This window comes from Rutilus rutilus, assembly GCF_951802725.1.
Source record: "Rutilus rutilus genome assembly, chromosome: 10".
Taxonomy (NCBI): domain Eukaryota; kingdom Metazoa; phylum Chordata; class Actinopteri; order Cypriniformes; family Leuciscidae; genus Rutilus; species Rutilus rutilus.
In genome coordinates this window covers 8,588,860-8,613,683 of record NC_140215.1, presented here as the reverse complement: position 1 = coordinate 8,613,683, position 24,824 = coordinate 8,588,860, and the positions used below count along the sequence as shown (strand labels likewise).

Genomic DNA, 24,824 nt, shown 5'->3' with positions numbered 1-24,824 from the left:
TCTGATTCGTAACATATTTCACATCCATAAACTTTGAACCTTCGAAGTGGCTAGCATAGTTCTGTCTTGCCTGAGTGTCGTTGCCCCTTTAAGGCGAAGGGTGCCTTGAAACCGCCGAGTTCCATGTTTTTATGGTGAAATTGAGAGCAGAGCCGAACTCCATGTTGTGAAAAGTTATCATCCAGGAACTTAACTTTTTATTAATATTTTTATTTAATTTTCTTTATGTCGTATAACTTATAAAACATAGATATTACATTCAGCCTAATATGGTTTCGCATTATGAATGTTCTTAAGTGGTAAAAGTCTTTTGGAGGTTTGGGGGCATTTGCAGGGAGTCTTTTCTTTTTTTTTTCAATTCAATCGTAGCCAGCGGAAAGATTTTAATACGGAAACCCATTTTAAGTTGCGATTTTACTTGCTTTACGGATCTCATGGACCACCCGTCCGCCTCGATCATCACGCAAGTGAGCAGGGATGAAGAAGCGAGTGCTCCTTTACGGGACAGAGGTGAGTTGAGTGAAAGTTTTGTGTCGGCACATGTCAAACTCCTTTGATGAATGTTTGGCGCGCGGCGGACGCTTCATACACAGCTACATTCTGTCAAAGTGTAGCATTGACTGGACTTTATTGAAAACTCAATGTTATATCAAACATTTCCGCTCACCAAAACACTACAAAAACGTGTGATTTCCACTTTCCAAAGTTGATGACAGTTGATGCGTCTTGAATGTGGATCCATTAAGTCCATTTATTATAATAATACAGTGGAGACCCAACACGTACAGTTAGCTTCATGTTCGTGCCATAAACTCGAGATTTCTTACAAAATAAATTTTATTTTTTATATATAAATGAATGCGTTGAGGGGGCGTGTCCATGATGACAGTCTTCACTGACGTTTGAGGGAAGGCTGTAGTTCGTGTTTACCTGTAGTGTGTTGTAGTACATCATCTAACCTCTCTGAGTCATATTATGTTTATGTATGCATATATCCCATAATAAATGACTTTGAGTCCCTCCTCAGGTGACAGGTTATCATAAGACAAGATTCCAAACTCCCTTATCTGATGTTTAGATTGTCTTTTTGCAATGGTGACTGTCAATGCATGAATGTACAAGAATCGTTGTTTATTGTACTAAAATGGTGTAGTATGCGTGAATGTGCAAAAGGTGCATTACACCTTGTTAGTATTTCCATTGTACATGTTTGGACAAACCTGTGTATTCTTTATTGATGTTATTTTTTATGTTTTTAGAATAATCATAAACTCATCAAAATTATGAAATAAAACTGGAAGTGGTGGGATTTAATGGTTCAAGTATTAAAGACTTTTTAGTTTTAGTTTTTTAAGATCATCCAATCAATCAATCTGTCAATAAATAATCAGTAAAGTGTCCAAACGTTTGACTGGTAGATTTATTGAAAGGTCGTAAATCATAATGTCTCGGTAAACAAGATAGGCCACTGTTTGCAGGTCAAAGGTTAGATGAAAAGTGACCCTTTAATCAGGACTTTTCGGGAAAACATTATGGCTACAACAACTTCATAAGGGAAACAAAGCTCTTTTGGTTCTCATTGCTGATTGTAAATTTTTTTGTGTGTATAATTTCACAAGTTGTATTTTAGACAAAATATTTCGTCTCTCTGTGGTGTAAACAAAATGTCTTTTTTTTTGTTTGGTCAGTGATGAATATGCACTCCTGGGCAAAAGGCCAAGTCAAAAATGCCAAAATATTTATGTGGTCTTTTAATGGTCTTAACCATTTTTATCACAAATCACTGGTCAGGAAATTAGCATGAATTGCACAAGTACTGTAGATAAAGTAACTTCGCACAGAATAGCCTTTGTTTTCTTTAAATGTTTAAGCCGTGTGGGTAAATTTGCAGTCAGCTTTTTACAGTCAGTGTTGATGGTTTCAAACAGTTTATGAGTTGTTGAAAATTGTCTCCCAGTTAATTTCAGTTCAATGTGAGACCAAATATTCACTAGGGTTTAACACAGTGTTCTCAAGTCACTGATTGATTTTGTTTGCTATTTGGGCAGAAGCATTGTCTTGTTGAAAAACGCCATATGGTCGTTACTTTTCAATTGTGGGAAGCAAGCTATTCTGCAATATCCCCCAGTACTCCGAAGCATTAAATGACACTTCACAGTGAAGTAGCTCACCAGTACCAGCAGTTAAGAAGGCTCCGTACACATCGACACCTCTTCCTCCATGCTTCCCTGTGGTACACATGCATTTATTATTATATTTCTCATCAGATATTCAAAGACACTGCTCTGGAGTATCACCATGCAACTCGTGTTTCATTATGACTCGACACACAACTTCCCATATTCTGCCAAAAACTTAATTCCGTCTTAGATGTTTTTCTGAGACAGCAATGGCTTTTTAAGTAGTGCACTTGCTTCAATTCTGCTAATTTCCTGACCAATAATTTGTGGTTCAGACAATTAAAAGCTTGGTGTGTAATGAACTTAATGAACACAAGCGTGTTTTCTGCACGTTGCCGACTACAGTGAGAGCCTGGGGAGGATCCGCTACGGGTAAAGCCATAGCAGTCTGCCTCGCTGCTTGTTTTTCCGACCGCTGTGTTTTTCACCAGCGCTCCTTTTTCCCCTCTTGCGCACACAGAGATGGAGATGGTTTACAGGCCTGTGTTTTTGTTAGAGATTTGAAGAAAACCACTCCCTGTAGCAGGTTCAGTACATCGCACAGATCATTTACCTAGAAATGCAACTTCATTTTCATATATTATTTTTACAAAATTTTTATTAATTTTTTATTTTTATTTATATTACAAAACTAAAGCATGTTTTCATGCACTGTAATATATAGGAAGATGTATTGTGGTTTAAAAAACACACAAAAAAAACCCATGAAGACATGATGCCTTTGCGATGTGCCTAGAGAATGTTGCTAAACTGGGTATTTACATCTCCGCTTGCCCCTATGAATGTAAAAAGATTGTTTTGTTAGGCAATGTATGACGTGGTTGAAAAGGAATCAGGAGCATTTACTGACTGTACAGCCATGTGTGATATTAAGTTTCACAGTGAGTCTTTATACTCTGAACATCCTTCACAAAACCATTTTCTTTTCCGAGCAATGTTTTTGGCAGTATTGGACTAAAAATGACTTGCGGCAAGTTTTTAATACGAATTTTGGGCAATATAAGGAACTTGAAAAAAGCTGAGAAAAATTGTACCTTATGCAAATCATTCATGTGTGAATATTCCCAATGAGTGTGAAGACACAGACACTGGATATGTTTCCATCCAAAGTTGCAGTTTTTACTTGTGCACAAAATTGGAAAATCGCATAAAACATTTGCAAATAAAGCAGAGTTTCTATCCTATGTGTTCAAGAGAAAGAAATGCCACTTCCTGTGCAATAAAACTGACCCGCTGGTTATAGTCCAGTTATCCAATCACATCCTCATTTGAGGCAAAGTCATGTGAGCTTTTTTTGTTTTGGGGGATTTATTTGGTAAATGTGTTTCCATCGTAGTTTATGTGCATGTCTTCTTATCGGTAAAAAATTATCCGACTCAATTGAACACAACGTTTTTTTTAGAATTTACGCGCATCTTGGTGTTTCCATTCATCTTTTTTTAATGCAATATCTTATAAAAATAGGTTGATGGAAACATGGCTACTGACCTGTCTCTTATGAGATAATATAGTTGAAGGTAGTCAATATGAAGAAGTTTATTTAAATGTGAGTATATGCACATGGAAGAATATGGAAAAATAAGGTTGCATAAAAAAAACACGTCAGAAATTGCATGCACCCTGATTCGCTGAGTTTGATTTGTTCATTGATAATCATTCTTTTTTTTTTTTATGCTGAACTGCTGCAATTTATATACTAAACCTTCACCTGCATAATTTTTTTTATTTAATATTTTATTAGTATTATTTTTAATATGTTGTATATATTTTAATATTTAAAATGTAAATACGTTGTATATATTTTGAATCTAATAAATAATTTTAGCAGTTTAAAATATTTTTTTAGTTGATTTCCTTCACAAAATAGAATGACATTTTATTTTTTACCTGCAGTGCTTGTAGTTTGTGATCAGATTGCATGGTTGATGTGTGGATTTTGTCATGGATTAAACTTTTTTGAGTGTGCTTGCTTTATACATTGGGTCCCTTTCTTGGCCTGTCAATCAAAACTGCTGTCTCATGAACCGTGGGAAGACAGAGCAGAAGCTTGAGTTATATACGATTCAGATTAGTATTTTGTGGTCTTTGAGGCAATGGCTATCTCTGAGATCTTTTCTAAATATGATTTGCACTACATATTTGTTCTTAAAGGGGTTGTATAATAATGCCCTTTTCACAAGATGTAAAATAAGTCTCTGATGTCCCCAGAGTGTGTATGTGAAGTTTTAGCTCAAAATTCCCTACAGATATTTTTATATAGCATGTTAAAATGTTCACTTTTTGGGGTTTAGCAAAAACGCACTGTTTTTGTGTGTGTCCCTTTAAATGCAAATGAGCTGCTGCTCTCAGCTCAGGGGGCGGAGCTTCAAGAGCTCTTGTCCTTTTACCTCAAACACACAAGCACTGGAAATGTCAGTGTTTATGTTCAAACTGGAGTCAGACAATGATGTAGAGACTCAAGAAGAAGTGACAACATGTAGAATGCAACAGGACATTTCTGAATGGTTAGTTGATGAATTTAGGTAGCTTATGTGTAGTTATCTTCTAGTCATTGATTAGCATGTCATGATAATCGATAAATCTCGTTCCTGGGGGCGGGGCTTATGTAAATTTGAGGGTTAGTGATGTCACTAACCTGGGAGGAAGCTCGTGTAGTCCCTACCGTCCTTAAAAAACGATTTCTTTAAAAGCGAATATCTCCCTTTGCTTTGAACTTTGAGCGTTGTAACTTTGCAGATGTTGTTTATGCTCAGACAGCAACATTACACACTAACTAAAGTTAAAAAAGTGAACTCATAATCAACCCCCCTTTAAAGTTGAACCACATCAAAGTAACTCAATTAGTGCTCTGTCACGTCTGTAAACATGATAGCCATCGCGTCATGTGTGTGTGTCCAGGAGGATGGTTCAGTTCTTCATGTGTGGCTTGTTTCTACATGCCCTGATGCTTAAGAGGAATCCCAGGATTTTCTCGTCTTGAGTGTCTGTATTGTCTCATTTAGCAGGCACTATTACTACTTTCAGGTCATGTTGTAATGTTTGTGTTCTGTTTACAAGTTAAGAACTCCCGAATGCTGCTACAAAAACACAATTACCAGTAGGAAACTCGTGTTGAAGGATCATGGTGGAAATTGATGTTATTCATAGTAAGTTATAATGCTGAATGTTGACAGTGCAGTTTAGTTTGTAAAGCTCCACAGTGAGGATTTGTTTGTACTGTTGCAAATTTGTACTTGCCCTGCCAATATTTTCATTTGATGAATCATTTTTTACCCCATTTTCCAAAATAATGGCATAGTGCAAAAAACGACTGATCGGTTTACAATTTTCAGCCCATTCTTGCTAGTGCTTTAACTCTTACCGCCATTGAATCCACATTTTCACTGTTATACGGTAGGGGGTGCTATTACACATCTTGTGAAAGGGTGGGACTTGCAGAATCTCTGGATCCAAAAATGGCAAAGAAGCGATAGAAGCATTGCTTATGCACATGTAAGCTAACATCGAACATTCAACAGCATATAAATCAAAACTGCCTGAAGTTACAGAATGAAATGTCGATGCATGAAGAGGAAATGACTGTGAGGATTTGGGGGTGTTGATGGACTCGATCTACTCCATCTATGTTTTGGTCATCGCTCTGAACAAAAATGTGATTTTCTCAGCTTTTTGTTCAAAATGCTGCTTTTTTAAATTAAATGTATCCACATTCAAGTGCTGATAAAAAAAAAAGGACTGCTTAAAGCTAGAATAAAACGTTTTTGTTGTTGTTTAAAAGCAGATTCTGAGGGACCATGTCAATTTTGTGAAAAGAATCCAAACTGGCAACTTTTTTTAAAACGCTGGTGGGGAAAGAGTTAAAGACCATTATAAATAAATTTGGCAATTTGGTCAAAACCTCATCTAAGCTAGCTGACTAGATACCTTAATTTGTTGACCAGTTTAAATCAGTGCAGTTTGCAACTTTGCACCAACTTTGTCCAGTCTGTAACCAAAGTCCAAATGTTTATATTTTTATGGCATAAAAACACATGCACAAGATTAGTGAATGTATGATGTATGTAATGAATGTTTTGGCATCTCGCTCACAACTTGCTCACTCCGGCCCAGGGTCAACTGGATGATCCTTACTGTTGAGCCCTGTTTGGTATGTATATTAAACTTTATTTTTTAATTTTACTGGTAACCATATAATCCAGTACAGCCTGTTGCGGAAGAGCTTCTGTGCTCCTATTGGTCAAAAGATGTGAGAGAACCTGTCGTGGAGGACCGGAAAAAAATGAAACATGCTAGTCTTTCTGTCGTGACATCGTGAAGCGCCGTAGATGCGGCATCGGTTGTCGTCCACTGTGACACACTATATGCGTGAAGATGAAATGATTGATTCTTGTCATTTTGAAGCTCATTGTCATTTACGAATCACCACGACATCCTACATCAAATGGATTGTGCCAAAGTCAGGCTGATATCGTGTAGTCTGAAGTCTGAACCCGGTATTAAGGAATAGGATCCCTTTAAATTGGTGCATGAGTGACTTTTTTTCCTGGATACTGGAGTTATAGCCTAAACTCTAAAACTGCAAAATTCACTTTTATATGGTGTTTGCATATAAATGTTTTGTAAAATCACCACACAATGAAAAAAATCCATTCACTCCTTTTTTTTTTTCAATCCTCAAAAAGCCTAAACACTCTCAATAATCAAGCCGTTTGGATTTTCTGAGCAATATGATGTCATATTGCTCCGCCCACGACCACTGACGGACTGTCCCGTATTAGCATATTTCCTCCTCAGCCATTTGTATACTGTCTGCCAAGGCAGCACTTTATGTGTCTTGTGCAACACCCCCCATAGAAGAGAGGGGTGGGGTGAGAATTTGCTTATTATCATTTAAAGAGACATGCACCGAAATGGGTTTTAACCGAAGTATGTTACAAACCTTACATGAAGACCCTAAAGAATCATATCAACTTGTGGAAAATGGGCATCCGATGACCCCTTTAACGTGTATCTGGCCACACAAACACCCAGACTGCTTGCGTAATTCAGTAATAGTCTTCTTAATGGCTTGGTCTTTGAGCTAAGGAACATTTTAGTACCTGGATTAATTTGGGTGTGCTGATTAATGCGCCGACATAGAAGATATGTTACTGGATAATGTTGTTTATTGAGGCTTAGCTTCTAGCGTGTCCCAGTGAAAAGTGTGCCAAGACATTGTCCAGAAATATCGGATACATTTTCGGAATGGAGACAGAACACCTGTTCCTCATTTTGTTATAGTATACTGTATTTTTAGAAAGGCAGAGCTTCAAAGCTGTGCCCTAGTCCTTTCTCCATGTTTGGGATTGACAGTGGCCAAGGCTGCGTTGGCAAGTCTGCATGCATTTGCCAAATATTCCTAATATTTTAAAAATATCCTTTTTTGTTTATTCCTGTGTTGGAAGGTGTTCCGGCCTAAGAGAAGTGGGTCAGTGGATGTGGTCAGTAATCTGAATCCCTCCCTGTCTGCGCGGCATTGTGGATTATCTCGGCGTGGTGTTCCCAGGCCTTTGCCATTCTGTACCTGTTTTGTTTGCACGTGAAACATGATCTGGCTGAGGCGGGACACAATGAAGGCTCAGTGTGTGCCTTCCATTGCCTTGTGGCGGCTCTTACTTCACTTCCTCACACTTCCTGTTCCTATTTTGGTTTGGCCGGGGCACAGTGCAGCAGAGTTATGGGCCAGACATATGGCTGCATTCCAGGGAGGTTGTGCGAGAGGGAGAAAGACAGGGAGGGAGAGCGAGTTCATTGGGGCCTCTAGAGGGATTCTCATGCTCTCTGAGTTTAATCCAAGCGGCACGACTGTCATTTTACGATCTGCTCTGTTTGTCTTGTGTTTCCTTTCTGGTACTGGCCGCTTTGTGTCATTAGGCGGTGGGTGGGTTTGACCGCGCTTGTTGAAACTGAGATTTAACTAGTTTATTTAAAACAAAATATGTATTTTTTTTGTGATTGCAACAGATATATTAATGAATTCATATGTATATAATATAGGGAATGTATATACGTTAGTTATGCTGTACATTATAAGCAAAAAATAAAACAATTGGCTTGTTACCAATACAAAAGGTGTTAGGATAAAGGTGTTTTCATGACAAATAATCAGCGGGGCAAATATTGCGATCATGTATTTTTAATTAATCGAGAGAAGCAGAAATCGTTCAGCCCTACTACCTCCCTGTACAATTTGTAGAAATTGGTGGCACCAATATTACACTTTCATAAGTTAGTCTAGAGCTCTTCATACTTGTGTAAAGTATGTGCAATGTAAAATCCGCTGTCCTTCTCCTCCAAGGGGTTGGTGTGTAACAAGTTGGGAGTTTGTAACGTAGGATCACATGTCACGGCCGTAAAGTCAGTCGCTGAGTGGCCTCTGTCCGTCGGGATTGGAATAGCATGAAGATCCTCTTTAAAAGAGATCTAGATAATCCACCCTTAAGTATGTGGGTAGCAACTGATATGGGTAGAGTGAAAAAGCTGTAGCCCTATTATCATCTCTTGAGATTTCAAATGTATTCAGCCCTCTGGCTCATTACAGAATACCAAGGAGTCAAGTTTTCCTTAGAATTGTTTCTGCTAGCTACTCTCTGTTTGATCTTTTTCTGTTTACAAGTTCAAGTTTGTTGCTCCAAGCTAATAGGTTACAGCTTTTCTGCCTTTCATCATGGCGTCCATCAAGGTATCACATGTACGGCATGAGATAAACATATGGCTGAGCCATTCCCTCCTGTCCCGCTCCGGGAACACAACAAAGTTTTGTATGTAGAATGCAATCACTAACCACTGTCAACAGCTGCCCGTGGGTGCTATTTAAAGCCTTCTGATGTGTAATATCAGAGGAGTCAACGTGAAGAGATGGATGCGGTTTTCTTCACAGTCCCTATGATTTCCTATGAGTCCCTATGAAGTCCCTACGGCCCTTTTCCTCGCATTTGTAACCTGCCACCCCTGTGTCCTGTGACGGAATGCAGGTGTGCTCACTTAGCAGTGTTTCACAATTATGGCCTGTCAGATTGTCAGATATTTCCAAAGGGTCATATGCATGGTTAGCGTGTGAGCTACAATTGACATGTCAATGTACATTTTATGTTTGAAGGTCAAGAGATGTATTTTATGTCCTGATGATAGGTCGGCAGCTCATGGCATATATATGTGGCTATTATATATATATATTCTTTGGGTTAAGTTTGGTTTTAAGGGCAACTTTTATGTTGAAGGACACGTCATTATGGAGATAAATCTAATAGGCTAATCTAAATTTAAAACAAAACCTTCAGTTTCTGATTACTTTCCTTTACCATTACAATAATGCTCTCAGAGTAACTGAATGAAAGTGCAATATGTTCTAACTAACTTTGTTTATAATGGCTTTGTTTGATACATGAGCTTTAAGTTAGAATTTTGAACGGCATGCTTATCCTCCCTGTTGACAGCTGCCTCGGCCGCCTTGGCCACAGCCTAATTTGTCAAAGATTTTGTCTCGCAAAGTCCAGCTTTCGTCGCTGTTGTTCGCTCTTGTAAGTTGCCCAGGGCTGTGCTCTTGCCCCGAGCCCAACATAGATCCATAATCACGTGGATTCCCTGTAATGTGTCACTATTCATGGAGACTATGTCTCTGTCTGCTGTATTTGGTGACAAATATCTTGCTTATTAGCAAACATTAGACATGGGGATTTAGAATGATTTAGTTTTTGAGTACTCTTAACACTGAATTTTAAACTATTTGATGTCAGAGACCCCTGAATATCATGATCCCCTTTGCAAAGGCTCTTTTTTTCTATTCCAAAAATCTTTGTACATCACTTTTTACAAAACATTTTGTACAGTTAACTATAGAGTTAAATAGTCTTTTTTGATAGTAATAGTCTTTTTTTTAGTGGTGCAGAACAAGTATGCAAAAAGCGGTTTGACATCCTTTCCCCCCAGTTTTTCCTCAAACCATGCCAGACTAAAAAGCATTGTTGTTGTATGTCGTATGTTGAAGCTCAGAGTATGGAGTAAGTTTTTGGGAATTCATGGGTGTGACATCCATGTGTTTCCTATTAATAAAACCTTCACTCCACCCTTTTAGAAATTCATAGACGCCGTTTCGTTCTATACAGTTAAAACACCAAATATGCTAAGGCTTTCAGTGAAACATTTTACAATGTAAGTATCCTGCTTGTCTTAATCAATATTTCAACATGTGACTTTGGACATGTGCTTTGGATTTGGCCTTAATTCAGGGTAGAGTCTATTTTCTGTCAAATTACTAAGATGCATCATTTGTAATTTCATTTCAACGTTGAAAACTCATTGTTTCTTTGCCCTCACAGTTTTTGTTTCAGGGTTTCCTTTTTGTTTTGTTTTTAAAATGTGATGCTGGCACTCAGCTGTTTAGATATGTTATTTAAGACCAGTCATTACTGGTCATTTATAAGTGCATTTGAGTACAGTCATCTTATAACGAGCATAAGCTGTTGGAACTAGACGAGTGTATCATGTATGCAAAGATATATGATGGTGAACAGCATGGTAACTGTTGGTATGATATGTGCTTCTCATTTCCCAGGTACCCCTCCACATGCTGCATCCTCAACGAAGAAACCCCGCAGTCGTGGCATTTTCCACAGTCTCTTTTGCTGCCTTTGTCATGATGAAACGGATCACGTGCCCGTCAATAACAATGCCCCGCTGCTGGTGGAAGAGAACGGAACCATCTCAAAAGTAAGAGTTTATTTCAGTTTTGTTACTTTCTTCTACAATTTCTTATTTTGACGTCCCTCTGCATCCCCACCCTGCACTCTCTAGTGTTTTCTGAATACTGGCCAGCCCGTGGTTAACATAGAGAGCCACATGATCAGCTGTGATAGTGAGGAAACCAAAACCTCATGTTAGCTTTTGCGCAATTCTTTTCCTGTTTACGAGGAGGCTCTCATAGTTGAATGTACCATAATAAGAATAAGAATTGAACTAATTTGCGTTCATGTAGAGACCCTAAATGAATGCTGTTAATTTATTTAGCAAAAAGAAAAGCTATCTGTCCTTAAAATTCCCAACTAATTGAAAGGTGATCTGAAGAGATGTCAACATTTTCCACTCATGATTTCATTAAACTAATTATTCAGAAAAAAAATAAAACATGGCCGTGAACAACTACGAGCAGATCGGATGTCAAGACGCTGTAGGTGTCAGGTTCAGATTTATGCCTTACTTCAGCTTTTTATAGTGATTTGATACACCAGGGGTTATTTGTCACGTCTCTGAAGCACCAAAATAAATCGGTAGGTGTCCTGAAGGCGGGCTGAGTGCAGGGTTCAGTGGAGTCTCAACCCCTCTGTCATGTCAACGTGCACATTGCTGCTGGTGTCTAAGGCAGGCTGTGGGCTCAACGAATCCCTTCAGCCTTGTAAGCCCCCTTTGCAAACGAAGATCTCTGACTGTTCTTGCAGGCTTTGTGGAGAAAGCAAACATATGGGAGAATGTCTGAAGTGTTTTCCTTCTTCTGACCTTTGCCAGTGTTTTGGAGAACGGATGTCTTTTGTCGAAAGCAACATTACCAAATACTTGGAATCATCTTCCTTTTTTAAAAGCGAGCACACAGAAGCAAACATGCCCGCTGAACTGTGCTTTGGCCATTCGGAGGTCTCTGGACAAGGAGATCCTAAAAAGGAAAATCAGTCTTTGGAACATTCTGCACAATTGTGCACAGAACAAGAAACATCTATTGGTCAAAACGCCATCAAACTGAATGAAGCAGATGGACTTTGCATTGAAAATAGTCAAATCAATGGTGAATTTTCAGATCAGTCTGGTTCGTCTGGATATAGCTCTTTGTTGGACAGCTGCTCTGAGCACAGTGAGTGTTTTGAAACAAGCAGTTCTTCAGTTGACTTGGTTGAAATATGCCAAAATGATGAACTTTTAATTGCATTTGTGCCAAGTGATCAAAGTGAGTTTTCTGAACACGATGCAGAACAGTTAACTTTATCTGAGATGAGCCTAGAAGATTGTGAGTCTTTTCAACAAGACGATGCAGTACAGATAATTTTAACTGAGATGAAATTAGATGATTGTGACTCTTTTGAACAACATGATGCAGAACTGTTAAACTCATTTGAGATGAGCCAAGATGTTTGTGAGTCTTCTCAACAAGATGATTCTGAGTCTTTTGAACAGCATGAGGCAGAACAGTTAAACTCATTTGAGATGAGCCCAGATCTTTGTGAGTCTTCTCAACAAGATGATTCTGAATCTTTTGAACAACATGAGGCAGAACAGTTAAAATCATTTGAGATGAGCCCAGATCTTTGTGAGTCTTCTCAACAAGATAATTTTGATTGTTTTGAACAACATGAGGCAGAACAGTTAAACTCATTTGAGATGAGCCCAGATCTTTGTGAGTCTTTTCATCAAGATGATGCAGAAGAAATCATTTCACCCAAGATGAGCCTAGATGATTGTGAGTATTTTCATCAAGACGATGCAGAACAGTTAACTGAGGTAGATCTTTGTGATTCTTTTACACAAGTTGATGTTGAATCCTCACAATTTGATCTCTTAGATTATGAAATGCTTTCTGAATGTGAAGCAGAATATCAGGAACAATACAGCAAGTGTGAAAACAGCAGTTCTGAAGATAACTCTGATAAATCTGATCAAAATGATGTAGTTGAACTAGATTCTGAAGACTGCGAGACATCTAAACAGTCCGAGCCTAACAATCAAAACAAGCTTGATGAAAACCATGCCACACATTTTAAATCCCCTGAACTGTGTCAAGACTCTAAAGAAAGTAAGCCATCTGACCACTGTTTGTCCCTTGAGCACACACAGCGTACTGGGCAAATGGACACCTCTGATGACAGAGTTCTGCTAAACGGTCTAGATGATTGCACTTGTTTGTCGGAGACTTTTAATTGTAGCTGGACCTCCTCAACTAAAGGATATCAAGACTGTAACCAACTTTTTGAACACAGCGAATCATCTGTATCTTATAAGGCTTTAGAACAATGCACAAGCTGTGGAATGCACTTTGAAAAATGTGACATCCTTGAACAATGCACTCCCTCTGTGCCCACTGACCATTCTGAGGGCCCATATCAAAGCAGACTTGCAGAAAATTGCCCAAAGTTGTCAGGAACACACGACTCTGTTTTTCACAACCCTGAAGCAAAAACCAAAGAGAATTTGCCTAATCATAGTAGCAGAACTGAGGGTAGGAAACCGTCTGAGTGCGATGCCATGTTTTCTGGATCAATGGAAACTTTTGAGGCTCGCTGGCTTTCTCAATTTCTTACTGATCTTTTGAGGCATAAAAAGGGGACTTCAAGTATTGCTGCTGAAATTAGTGAGTCAAATGGAGAGGTAGAAAAACCTGAAGTTGTAGATCCTAAACCTGAAGTTCAAGCTTTGGATAACTGTAGGAAGCTCTGTAGAAAGTGTGACGAGCTGGAGAAAGGGAAATGTTGTAATGATGAAACTCTTCAACCTTTTCAACTTGGTGATGATGAGGAGGCAACTTTTGAACTCCACTCAAATGTGGACATCTCCCTCGATGCAGTGACCACAGGAGCAGGTTCTTCAGATGAGTCAAGCGAAGAGGAGTACTGCGACTGCATGGATGCTAAAAGTCAAAGTAGCTCTGAAACCGATGAATCATTCAAAAGTTTTGTTGATGAGTCTGAATCGTTTGAAATCTTCTCAGTTCAACCATGTGATAAGGAAAACCTTGCAGAGGATGATGAGTCCTCAATTCATATACTACAGCCAGATGAGAACCACGAAGAAGGTAATAAGAACTTTAACATGTATACACAGGAAAATGTAGATGCTTGTGAAGAAGCATGTGAGATTGATTCTGTGCGACAAGTGACAGGAAAGGAAAGCAATAAAACATATGCTGAAGCATTAGCTGTTGGACTCCCTATTGATCCAGTTCAAATCCATGAATGTGCCAAACCAGACGAGGTCTGTGGAACTGACGCTTATGGGCCTGATTTTATTGACGAGAGTCTCACATTGTATTCTGAGGGCAAGGGCAATGATCTTTGCGACATAAATGAAGAGGTTGCTGAACCCCATGTTGATATGCATGTACAAGTGTCCGGTATTGCAGCCGTTGACGGTTGTGAACCGGAAGAAGTGGTTGAAAATGCTTTCAACAATATATCTGGAGATGTTACAGGGTCCTGTGCTGTAAAGAACACATTTCAAGAAGTTGATCCTTCAGACTCACCTGAAGAAGAATTGTTGGAAAATGAGGTCAGTCAGAATTTAACTGGGTTCAACAGCTCTGAGAACAAGGAAATCATACAAGATCTCAGTTCTGTGGTTGAAATTGATGAAAATGGGGAGACGCAACCTGACTTTGAAAATGAGGGGGCTCATAGACCTTGCTGTGGAGAGATTGAAACAAGTGAAGATGAAGAAACAGCCCTTTTTTATTTTGAAGATCTTGTAAGATCTTCTGAGGAAAGTGACAAAGGTAAAGAGACAACAACTGCAGATCAACTGCTCTCTTGTGCCTTTGAGGAACAGTCAAACACAGAGACAGACTCTTTTTGGTTATCAGATGGTCAGCAAGAGGCCCATACCAAGCCAAAAGAGACCTCTGGGCTCCTTCATCCTCCTGGGACAGATGATCTGCCTGAGGAGAACAAACACAATGAAAAATTAGAGGAACTTATACATCAAGTTGCTAGAAGTGAGGCACCTGAACAAGACACATTTAAGTCTGACCAAAAAAAGTCAAGTGAACAGAGTGATTATTATGAGGACAGTGATGTATCTGAAGATGAAGAATACCCAGAGGACTGCGATTGTGAAATCTGTGTTCCGCCCATAGATCAGGTACTTTTTTCTTAGGAGAGGCACTAGTTGAAAGCATGTTTTAAAAAGCATCAATATCTTATATGCATACATTTGATGGTACAATGTAAGCGGATTTTGCTTGTGAAGGAATGTATTTGAATTTTAATTGGTATGAAGTCAGTAGCAACAGAACTAAAATAAGACCCCATGCTGGGCTCTTATTCCATGTCATATGTTATGTTATTTAAATCAGTCATCTGTACACTCTCCCATTTGTAATGAATCCGGAAGGCCGCGCAGGTCTTGAGATACTCATTCTGTAAGCATAGGACAGAGACGGTTTCAGACTGTGTGTGAACTGTGAGCAGCTTTGCAATTCCACCCCAGCTGCAGTCAGTCACTTGATCTTCCTCTGCTTATGGAATGCTACTGCTAAAAGAGCTACCTTATGCCCCCTTTTGGATACTCATGTCTATAACTAATACACCCAGTTTGGGATGGGCTGTATGACCAAAATCTTATCATAGTGTATTTGCATTTTGTTAATTGTACTTTACCATTCAGATGGTAATATCTATAATTTCTTAATTTAATCATTTCTGAAGGTTCATGTGACACTGAAGACTAAAAATGCAGCTTTGCTAATATAGGAATAAATTACATTTTAAAATATATTAAAATAGAATACAGTTCTTTTAAATTGTAATAATATTTCACAATATTACTGTATTTTCAATCAAATAAAAATCATAAGAGACTTCTTTTAAAACTTTACCCCAAACTTTAGAACAGTAGTGTATATATTATAGTTTTTTTCCCCTGGAAATACAATAAGGAAAAATTGTTTATATATTAAATAATTACTTATTTTTTTTTTACAGTCCAGTGAATTCAGTATTTTACAACATTTGTATTTCTTATTTTAACAACAAATGAAAGATAAGTTTGACATTGTCTAATACCTGGGTTTAAATGAAAGATTCAAACAGCAAAACTAATTTTATAAAACATAATTCCGTCTTTGAATTCTGGACACGTCACACTCAGTGTCTTACATTTTTCCATGTGACTGTCTACAAATAGCTTCCCATATAAATGTATAGAATATCAAATAAAATCTACCAGTTGACTCACTTTACTGTCCATCATACAATACATACCGAGGGCAGAGACTTTTTATTTACACCTACTTTTGAGTTGCGACCCACCAGTAGAGAAACACTGACCTATACTGTATTTTTACTGTAAAATAGCTTCTTGTAAATTCCAACTTGGCTACTTATTTACCAGTGTCCTTGAAATGTCAATTACAGGTCCCGGCCAAGCCACTTCTTCCACAGATAAAGTCTAAAGATGTAGGGAAGATCTGTGTAGTCATTGATCTGGATGAAACACTAGTCCACAGTTCATTCAAGGTAAGCCAATGTGTTGAGCCCTCTTTTTTCATCAGTTTATATCTGGCAGCAGGTGTGAAGAAACTATATGTTGTTGGCAGCTCAACTAATATCATGGCTATGAGATACACTTGACTCAATGTTATAGATAGACATTTAACACCATTGCGTGCATTCACATCATCACAGACCTTAAAGCTGAAGTGTGCTAAAATGTTCTTCCCTGTCTGAGCATAAAAAGAGAGTCATCATCACTGTTATCATTTACTCGCCCTTATGCCATTCAAAAATGGTATGACTTATTTATTTTGTAAAATACAAACAAAAATGTTTTGAAATGTTTCAGTGTTTTTTGTCTATACAATGATAGTCAGTGAGGTCCAGTGCTGTTTTGGCTGCCAGTGACCTTCTTTATAGGGGCAAAAACCCTTAAAACATTGTTCAAAATGTATGCTCTGCAGAAGAAAGACAGTCTTACAGATTTTGAACAACATGAGGGCGAGTAAATGATGACAGAATTTCCAATTTTGAGTGATCTGTTCTTTTAATATGCTTAGACAGCTATAAGAGCCTTTTAGGAAGATGATTTCCCTGAAGTGTTTTACTTTCCTATTTTTAAGTGACAAATTTCTGTCTACTGTAAACTGATGGTTGCCTCATATGGAAGCATAGAGGAAAAACTCCTCCAGTATTAGTTGAAAAAAAACTTTTTTGAAGGCCTAATGCAATAGTTTCAACCAATGTAATGTTCTTTTGCTATGTAATAATGAAAAATAATGTTTGCATTGTAAAAGGACACATTGAGTGTCTTTTACAATGTGCTTGATAACTAAGAACACAACAGAGTCATCTTTGCCTTTTTCTTTTTAGATACCAGACAAGTTATTTTCCAACCTTCAGAGTTAGCAGGGGAGTGTACCAGTGTAAATACACATACGCTTATGTGAGCCAATGGAAAGCATAGAATTGTCTAGATAAAGTGCAGTTTTGCTACATTTGGTTAAATGATTCTGTCGTATCGCATTTAGTGTTTGTTTTTACACGCATGCATGCACTTGGAGAAATGTGGCAGCCCCTGATTTGACTCTTTATGGAATTTTTTTTTTTTTTTTTTCTCTCTCTCTCTGGCTGCATGACATCATAAAGATGCTATGTGCACAATTTGGGGAAGCCAGGAAGAAAAGGAATGTTTTCCTCACAGGAGTCTCAGCTGTGACTGTTCTAAAAACTATAACTACTCAATTGTACTCAAAAGTGAACTTGTCTAAGGCCCTGGTTACATCTGGTATTAATGCGCTTTGTTCGATCGGATCACAAGTAGACAAGGGAGACATTCCAGTTCAAACCTGGAGTTGTAATCTTTTTTTTTTTTTTTTTTCACTTTTGACCACTTCTGTCCTGATTTCTTCGTGAGGAGGGTCTATAAGGCGGGATTTTCAGATCTTTCGATCTAATGGATGAAATAAGCTTGCGGAACAGTCAATCCTGTCTGGCTAGTGCGCTTCCCATAATGCTTATGCATTAGGTCCGTAGGCGAAGAGTAGGCGTGTTTTGTGGTTGTTCAAATGCATTTGATGCTAAATACAGGTGTAAACGGGATCTAAAACGTTTTGAGCTTGTCCACTTTCAACAGCTTCCATAGGTAGTCAAAAACGTATTCGACCGATTTAGCGTCGTCAACTTGTGTTCTGATCGACGACATTGAATTTTAATCCTAGGTGTAAACAGGGCCTAGGTGTATTGAGTGTATTAAATGTAAGCTGTTTTTTTTTTTCAATTGCAAATGGAGTTTGAAAGCGCACTGTTAAAGGAACACGCCAACTTTTTGGGACTTTAGCTTATTCACCGTATCCCTCAGAGTTAGATAAGTCCATACATATCCTTTTCATCTCCGTGCGTGCCTTAACTCTGTATGACGCACCCACCGCTAGCCTAGCTTAGCACAAAGACTGGATCAGATGGCTGTGTCTCATGTGACCTTGTTATTTGTACACGCTGTGACTATACAAATCACAACATGTAAATAGGAAAATGTTGGCGTTATTTTGTCATTTATTGGGAGCAGTAGACTAGCTGGAGCCGTTTACCTCCAGTCTTTGTGCTAAGCTAGGCTAGCGGTGGGTGCGTCAGACAGAGTTACGGCACCCACAGAGATGAAAAGGATATGTATGGACTTCTCTGGGGGATACGGTGAATAAGCTAAAGTCCCAAAAAGTCAGCGTGTTCCTTTTAAAGAAGCAGTTCATTCAAAAAATAAAAATGTATTTAAAAAAACAAAACAATTTATTTATAAAAAATGTATTTATTTACCCCCATGTTGGTCCAAGTCTGCATGCTTTTTTTTTTTTTTATGTGTAACACAAAAGGATACTATTTTGAAAAGTCATATCAAAATGTTTTTTTTTTGTTTTTTTTTACTGTAAAGAGTCGTGTTCCACTAAAAATGAACAGCATACCGGTTTGGAATGACTTTTTTTCATGGTCATTTTCATGAAATGTGGTGAACTATTCCTTTAAAGTCAGTTAGAAGTAAAACCAGTGTGATCCTACAGCACAAGACAGCATAATGTTACTTCATGCCACATCTGTGAATGTAGGTCACACTGTCCTGACATCTCTATAACACATAAATGTGATTATCTCAACATTTGAGATTGAGTTTCTAGACCTATCTAAAGACCACAGACCCTATCTGAAGGGTATGTGGCAATATTCTGAAAATGACTGAAGCCTTGATGGATGTTTACACATCATGTCAGTCATTGATACGGTCACCTGCAAATTCAATATAGATTCATCTTATTTTCTTCTGCTTGCACCAGTTAAATCAATTTTAATGTGTTTTTTTCTTCCCAGCCGGTAAACAATGCTGACTTCATCATTCCAGTGGAAATTGATGGGACAGTACATCAGGTGAGCATAACCCGTTCTCATGCAAGGTTGTCCATGGATAACTGACGATTGGAAGGACATTCTATGACATCAATCAATCGAAAAAAAAAGAAAAGCAAAAAGATTATGATTACTGCTTTTTCAATCATGAAAAGTGTTGATTACCACAATGCCAAGATCCTCAAAATATGATGATCCCCTTGTGAATTCCTAAAATAAAATAATTTATTAATAAATTAAAGAAAATAAATATATAAAGGTATATATCATTTATACTGTGTGAGAAAAAACGTGATATATTATTGCACCGAAGCCAAAGTAAATTATTGTATATTATAATATGCACTTGTTTTATATCAAGTGCATCTTTTTTTGCTAGTTAATGTTAGATGTATATACTTGAAAATAATTCTTTTTTTCACAACAGATTTATTTGTACAATGATTTCCATGATAAATATTGTTCAAGATCGAGAGCAGCTGTATAGTTATCTTTCCAATCCTGAAAAGGATTTTTCTTCTTTTTTTCTTTCTTTTTTTTACATTTTCAACAGACCCCCTAGAACCCTTTTGCTGCCCTGGTTGTTCCATGGATTAGTGTTTGATCAGAATGATGTATTTACATGTTTTAACTCTGGTTGAGAATTGTAGCCAATCACAGCCCTTTATCCGCATGAATGCAGTGGTGACTCAGAGCTGTGTAAATAGGTCTAAAGGACTGTCAGCATTGGTCCTAATATGACGAATGTGTCATGTTTCACTTCTGTTCTCTGTTTTTCCGTTGTCTGCTTCCTGTGTACATGCATAAAAAGTATAGCTTTTTCCCCACATGGAATAAGTATATATTTTCTATATCATTTCTATTCTTTAAAATAAACAACTGTGATTACAATATCAAGAAAAATAATCATCAGTTATGCCTTTGTCATAATCATGCCTGTGACCGCTATTATTTGTCTGTCTGCTGTCGCACCGTGTTTTCTCCTCTGTTTACCTATTGCCTCTTAACATGGGTGTGCAACCTGACAGTATCGTTGCCATCTTGGCTGATGGGTCAGAGCAGCAGGTGGCTATTTCTGTGTCCTGACGAAATGGAGAAACACTGACTGGCTTCTGAGAAGTCATTGGCCCCATCAATCTCTCTTCAGAGCGAGTCTCCTGCTCTCTCAAGCTATGACAGTACGATGCTTTGGCCCTTTAAAGGCCAACGGGCCGTTGGCCCGTTACACCAGGAGACTGTAGGAGTCTGACAAACAAGGCTTAGGCCTGTTTCAAGTAATCCAGGATAGGCTTGGGATGTCAGGAAAGCCTATTCGGGATGACTTGGTTCAGGAATGAGACCACCAGCTTCATAAACAAGCTTGGCTGACCTAGTTGTTGGAGTAAAACAACCCGTTTTATTGCTGTTCTTAAAACCGGGTTTATAGTTCTACGGTCACATAAAGCTCATCGTTATATGAACCGTCAAGATGCAGGCTAATATAAATCTTATGTATTATTCAGTAATAAATCTTAGCTGTAACTTTATGAATGTGACCTGGTTTATAGTGCTGTCTTTCCACCCCTAGCTGTGAATTTAAAACTTTGAAGTAATGACACCTTTTAAATGTTTTTTTTCCCCCTTTGTCTGCCTTCTGAATGTAGGTGTATGTGTTGAAGAGACCTCATGTTGACGAGTTTCTCAAACGGATGGGGGAACTGTTCGAGTGTGTGTTATTCACTGCAAGCTTAGCCAAGGTAAGAAATGCAAAATGATTTTTGCACTATGCAAGGTATTCAGCATTAACTTTGATATGAAATAGGATTTAACATCACTTACTGCTTGTATCAGTTTTATAGATGGTTACAGTGTTCGCACGGTTATGGAAAACATCCAGTTATTTTAAAATGGACTTTCAAACCTGTAAAAAGATAAATAACTGTGTGTGTGCAAACTTTGGTGTCTGTTTTGAGATGAGATTTATTTAGTCGTGCCATTGCATCAGATTTTTTTTTTTGGTCTGTTTTCATTATAGTTGGTGAATAAAATCAAATCTTAAAAAGTCATTAAAAAGCACACACATAGTGTGGTTTAAGCACACTTTTGTTGTGATTAATCGCACACTTATCGTGAAATGAAGTATACGCCATTTATCTTGTTTAACACATTCATTTTGTCATCATTTCCTATATCCAGCAAAGTAAACAATCAGATTGAAGGGCGATTCTCACTAAACTGTATTTTCTGCAAGCTTCAAGGACACCTTGGAGACTCCAAAAAGACACCAAATAACCAAATGATATATGGAGTCCATACATTTCTATTATAATACATTTATGCACACCAAAGCACCCATGAAAAAAAAAAAAAACATTACAGAAAAAAAAAATCTTTACAGAATTCACAGTGCATAGTATGTGTACAGACAGAGTAACAACAAAGAGCTTGTTATCAGTTTAGACGAGTCAAGCTGCGATACCGAACAGGACCACATGGAGAGGCCAAAAACTCCTAAATCAACCACCTTGACTTGACTGTATAAACCTACGAATACTAAACACAGCAACATGCACATGACAAGTCAAACATTATCCTTGGTGTGTGTGGAAACAACGCAAATGTACTGAAATGGGTCTGTACATAAATGCAGTGTGTGATCAGTGATAGAGAGCGCACATACACGATTTGTTGTTTATGCATCAATATAACAGACTCTCACACGCTTACTGTACGTCACCAAAATTGCGCTCTTCAGAAACAAATCACAGAATATGACAGAGCTCGTGTTTTAAAGCAAAGCACATACTGGAATGAATAATTCACTAAAAACGCAATGCGAGTCTCTGATATAATCAGCCTGGCCTTTACATTTGCGCTGCTTTGGACTGATATTTTGAACAAATTCGATTACTGGATCACAGAAAACTTTCCTAGAGTTTACTTGCTTAAAATGGTCTGATCACAAACAGAGAATCAGAATCAGGTTAAAGGGTTAGGAGGAAATGTCCTCCTACCAGAGTTACAGGTCCTTGTAGATGCGCAGTGTGGTAAACTCAAACTAAGATCATCTAACTGCATGACGTAAATTACATTAATGACACAGCTTCACGTTCTTTTGCAATTTATTTGCCTTAATGTTGAGGATTTTGAAATTAATCGCACACATTAACGCTGACAGCACTACTATATATATTCATATAATAATGTATGCGTGTGTGTGTGTGTCTATCGCGATTTTTAAAATGTGACGATATGTATTGTTGATGTAAACGATTCAGATTACATGTAATAAATTACTACCCAGATAAAATATAATAACAAAATATAAATAAATAGGACTGTTTAAATGAATGACGATTTCTTAATCCAGTAGCCTACTCACGCATTTGACATGGAATTTCAGTAGTCATTGGTTCATTGGTGTGAGCCTTGCATTTTACAAAGGAGTTCATTTGTTTTTTGTTGATGCGTGGCACTTTTTCCCTCCTCTGTCTAACCGTGTCCATCACATTAATGTGATTCTGTTTTTCTAGTATGCCGATCCTGTCTCGGATCTGCTGGACAAGTGGGGAGCTTTCCGAAGCCGTCTTTTCCGAGAATCTTGTGTGTTCCACCGTGGAAATTACGTCAAGGACCTAAGCCGTCTAGGCAGGGATCTCAACAAAGTCATCATTGTGGACAACTCGCCAGCCTCCTACATCTTCCACCCAGACAATGCTGTACGTTACTGTCTTTCTTTGTTTTGTTTTTGCACGTATAACTGCTTTGGGTCTGAGGATATGGTCCGTACAGTGCTTAGCCTGCTAAAGTTTATGAGTCAATGGTTTGTCCCAACATTCATATTGTTTTTTAACATGCTCTTCTCTGTCATGTTTTAGGTACCTGTTGCCTCCTGGTTTGATGACATGTCTGACACAGAGCTGCTGGATCTCATCCCGTTCTTCGAGAGACTGAGTAAAGTGGATAATGTCTACACTGTGCTCAAGCAGCAGAGGACTACTAGCTAGTGGACACTAAGGGCAGCTGTCACTATGGGGCCATGGAGGCTGCTGGGCTCGGAGCACACCACTGCTTCCCCTTAACAGGACCAGCCACTAGCTCAGTCCTCGTCACCTACCCAGAATTCCATTCACATGATGTTTGATCGAGAAAAGAAGGCGAATGACAGAACTGTGAAGGACTGCTTTATCCATTACAAGCATAACATAACGAGCTCATTGTTTTAACACTCGAATGGGTGAATCTCAGGAAAGCGGACAACACCATATTTTACCCTGAAGACAAATAATAGAAATAAGAAATGATATTTTGCTTAAGGAATTTTTATTTAAAAATTGTCCGTTTGTGATCATATTTTGACAACTAGGCACATTCCCGCCATGATGCAAAAAATGCAAACTTATATTTACTGTAATGTGTAAACAAACAAATATGATAATATATTTAAATTATATTGTATTTATATGTTATGGTTGTATTTGTTGTACTGCCTTTAATGCTTATTGTTTATGCTAAAAGTACTCAGTTATGAAAATCTAATGAAAATCACCATAGTGAATGATAATGGAAATCACAAAAAAGAAAAATTTCAAAAAGTAAAATGTCCAGATGCATCATGGCAATAATGAGGGGAAAACGTTTTAAATCTCATGAAAATAATTTCACAATGTCATACAATATGGCCGTTTATGCAAATATTATTTTATTATTATTAATAAATAATAAATAATATTATTATTTATTTTTCATTTGCTTTCAGGGGTAAATATGGCGTAGGCTTGGTTTCAGAGAGATTCACCAAAAGATGCGTCTTTCCTTCTTTGCAACTCTTTCATTTTCATTGTTGAGGGAAGCCCTGTTAAAATGAATCAAGTTGATTATCCTCTTCGGTGGGTGATTTGAGAAGATTTGTGTTTTAAGAAAATGACTTCCTCTTCTTGAGTTTATATCTTGAGTTAAGCTTCCCTCATTCCCTGTGTTAAATGAGTTTACCTCAAGATCTCAAGCGAGGACAAAACCATAAATGGCAATCACATGGAATAATATGCTGTCTTTTTTTATCTAGACAAGTTTATTGGACTCTCACACAAGCATTCATTATCCCTTTTATTTTTCAAAAATCATGTTTTATTTCTAAATCAACATGAAAAAGAGTCATGATGCAATCAGCCACACTTGAAATTCAAGTTTCACAAAGCAACAATTGTAAGAAAGGGAAATTGGCCCAGCACCTGTTGTCGCACGGCCCGTTTTCACTCTGAAGGTTAAGCTAATGCACCTTTTGAATTGTATACAGTATGCTTTATTGTGTCTAATGCGAGGTCCTTCAATGTGGCCTTAAAATTACTGTAGCAAATTTTTGTCAGACAATATCAAAAGTGGTCTTATTTACAAAATCAGTTTGTCTGATACTGTGTAGTTCTAAATTCGTAACAGTATGCCATTTGTGTGTTTATATTAATCAAAGCAAGTAAAGAATACTGGAATCAAACCATGATTTGTCAGTGGAAACGACTTGTAATGCCTTAACTCTCCATTAGATCAC

General features: G+C 37.9%; 1 protein-coding gene across 1 annotated transcript; it reads left to right on the top strand.

The window, feature by feature from the left end:
* Window positions 1-116: 116 nt before the first annotated feature.
* ctdsp1 (CTD (carboxy-terminal domain, RNA polymerase II, polypeptide A) small phosphatase 1) lies at window positions 117-23,853 on the top strand. Its single transcript, XM_084421301.1, has 7 exons — window positions 117-510; window positions 10,774-10,928; window positions 16,328-16,429; window positions 19,265-19,321; window positions 20,944-21,036; window positions 22,813-22,998; window positions 23,158-23,853. Exons 1-7 carry the CDS (start codon window positions 435-437, stop codon window positions 23,284-23,286), a joined length of 798 nt encoding a protein of 265 aa, XP_084277427.1. The 5' UTR covers window positions 117-434; the 3' UTR covers window positions 23,287-23,853.
* Window positions 23,854-24,824: the final 971 nt, after the last annotated feature.

Bases quoted from the DNA above. Each gene is read 5' to 3' on its own strand.
- ctdsp1 (XM_084421301.1), top strand. From the start codon at position 435: ATGGACCACCCGTCCGCCTCGATCATCACGCAAGTGAGCAGGGATGAA. The intron at 511-10,773 runs GTGAGTTGAGTG...CTCATTTCCCAG, and splicing joins TGCTCCTTTACGGGACAGAG to GTACCCCTCCACATGCTGCA. The intron at 19,322-20,943 runs GTGAGCATAACC...TTCTGAATGTAG, and splicing joins TTGATGGGACAGTACATCAG to GTGTATGTGTTGAAGAGACC.